We start from the raw sequence: 2,500 nt of genomic DNA, 5'->3' as shown, positions 1-2,500 counted from the left end.
TATTACAGTCCACTGGTGTGAGTTCTGGTTCTGGACTCCGGTGTTTGTGGGCCACTCCTCTTCTACTTAATACCTCCATCGATGATCGTAGGGGCTCGGCACAGGCCCTTCCCCCTCACCTCAAAAGCCACACCCCTATAAGTAGCCACACCCCTGCTGTCCGTGCGCAGGTCGGGCACCAGGCGTTCCCACACCCGCTGCTTCGGGTTGAGTTCCCGCTCCGCTTCACCTGTAAGAGCCGAGTAGTAGACACACGTCAAAAACCTCTTAGTTATTAACATAACCTACAGCACAGACCTACAGTACAGACCTACAGCACAGACCTGCAGTATAGACCTACAGCACAGACCTACAGTACAGACCTACAGCACAGACCTGCAGTATAGACCTACAGCACAGACCTACAGTATAGACCTACGGTACCCACACATCACATAACCCTACAGTATAGATCTACAGTACAGACATACAGCACAGACCTACAGTACAGACCTACAGCACAGACCTGCAGTATAGACCTACAGCACAGACCTACAGTATAGACCTACAGTACCCACACATCACATAAACCTACAGTATAGATCTACAGTACAGACATACAGCACAGACCTACAGTACAGACCTACAGCACAGACCTGCAGTATAGACCTACAGCACAGACCTGCAGTATAGACCTACAGCACAGACCTACAGTATAGACCTACAGTACCCACACATCACATAAACCTACAGTATAGATCTACAGCACAGACCTGCAGTATAGACCTACAGCACAGACCTACAGTATAGACCTACAGTACCCACACATCACATAAACCTACAGTATAGATCTACAGTACAGACATACAGCACAGACCTACAGTACAGACCTATAGCACAGACCTGCAGTATAGACCTACAGCACAGACCTACAGTACCCACACATCACATAAACCTACAGTATAGATCTACAGTACAGACATACAGCACAGACCTATAGTACAGACCTACAGCACAGACCTACAGTATAGACCTACAGTACCCACACATCACATAAACCTACAGTATAGATCTACAGTACAGACATACAGCACAGACCTACAGTACAGACCTACAGCACAGACCTGCAGTATAGACCTACAGCACAGACCTACAGCACAGACCTGCAGTATAGACCTACAGCACAGACCTACAGTATAGACCTACAGTACCCACACATCACATAAACCTACAGTATAGATCTACAGTACAGACATACAGCACAGACCTACAGTACAGACCTACAGCACAGACCTGCAGTATAGACCTACAGCACAGACCTACAGTATAGACCTACAGTACCCACACATCACATAAACCTACAGTATAGATCTACAGTACAGACATACAGCACAGACTTACAGTACAGACCTACAGCACAGACCTGCAGTATAGACCTACAGCACAGACCTACAGTATAGACCTACAGTACCCACACATCACATAAACCTACAGTATAGATCTACAGTACAGACATACAGCATAGAACTACAGTACAGACCTACAGAATAGACCTACAGTATAGATCTACAGTACAGACATACATCATAGAAATACAGTACAGACCTACAGCATAGACCTACAGTACAGACCTACAGTATAGATCTACAGTACAGACATACATCATAGACCTACAGTACAGGCCTAGAGTACAGACATACAGCACAGACCTACAGTCATTTTCCTTTAATGACAAAATATAATGAAATGAAACAATATAGCAATTATCAAAAAATGAAAAGTGTAAGATTTCATTTTAAAAGGTTCCTAACCATGGTCAGATACACTCACCTTTACAGAACTCATTAATTTAATAAAATAATGAAAGCATCGTAAGCAGCTACCCTGTTATGACTCTCCAAATGCACCTGGTAGACTGCATGACTAGACCATATGTCCGTGTGTTAGTTTTACCAGGATAGTTCTGGAAGGTGACTCGGTCTCCTGGCTGGGCTCCAGGGGGCGGGTCTAAAGGCTCCATCTTGCCTTGATTGACAGCACACAGCACCCGGGCTTGAGACTGGACCCCACGCACTTTCACTGGCCTTACATTACACAGGAGCACGGCCAGACTGTCCTGTAGCTGCACGCACACACACACACACACACACACACACACACACACACACACACACACCAATGAATCGTGTTGCCATTCACAAGCACAATACCAGCTGAGTGTTACACACCAGCAGTGTGTTACGCATCAGCAGTGTGTGTTACATGCCAGCAGTGTGTGTTACACAGAACAGTGTGTCACACAGTTATTGTGCAAACTGTGACCATCCAGTTTGAGAGGAATGTGAGACATTTCAGTCTTTTTCTGGATTGTGTGAGTACAGCCATGGTCCAGCCCCAGAGACGTGTTAATGGGGAGGATTCTCACAGCAGCAAGACAGGGAAGAGGAGAAAAAGTGTTTGCTGTGTTACTGAAGAACCTTGGCATTTAATGGCATTCACACACACACACACACACACACAC

At 45.8% G+C, this 2,500-nt stretch overlaps 1 protein-coding gene across 1 annotated transcript in view; it reads right to left on the bottom strand.

The window, feature by feature from the left end:
• Positions 1-2,500, bottom strand: part of LOC143491310 (aminoacyl tRNA synthase complex-interacting multifunctional protein 1-like) — an 8,621-nt gene that overhangs the window by 284 nt on the left and 5,837 nt on the right. Inside the window, exons 6-7 of the mRNA XM_076990173.1 lie at positions 1,933-2,101; positions 1-229 (exon numbers count right to left, since the gene is read on the bottom strand). The exon at positions 1-229 is cut by the window's left edge and continues 284 nt beyond it. Coding sequence (XP_076846288.1) covers positions 63-229; positions 1,933-2,101 — 336 coding nt within the window. The 3' untranslated portion in view covers positions 1-62. The remainder of the gene's footprint in view (positions 230-1,932; positions 2,102-2,500) is intronic.

Source organism: Brachyhypopomus gauderio, unplaced genomic scaffold, assembly GCF_052324685.1.
Source record: "Brachyhypopomus gauderio isolate BG-103 unplaced genomic scaffold, BGAUD_0.2 sc73, whole genome shotgun sequence".
NCBI classification, from domain to species: Eukaryota; Metazoa; Chordata; class Actinopteri; order Gymnotiformes; family Hypopomidae; genus Brachyhypopomus; species Brachyhypopomus gauderio.
Note: the sequence above shows the minus strand (reverse complement) of the source record. Positions and strands in the feature narration are given on the sequence as shown.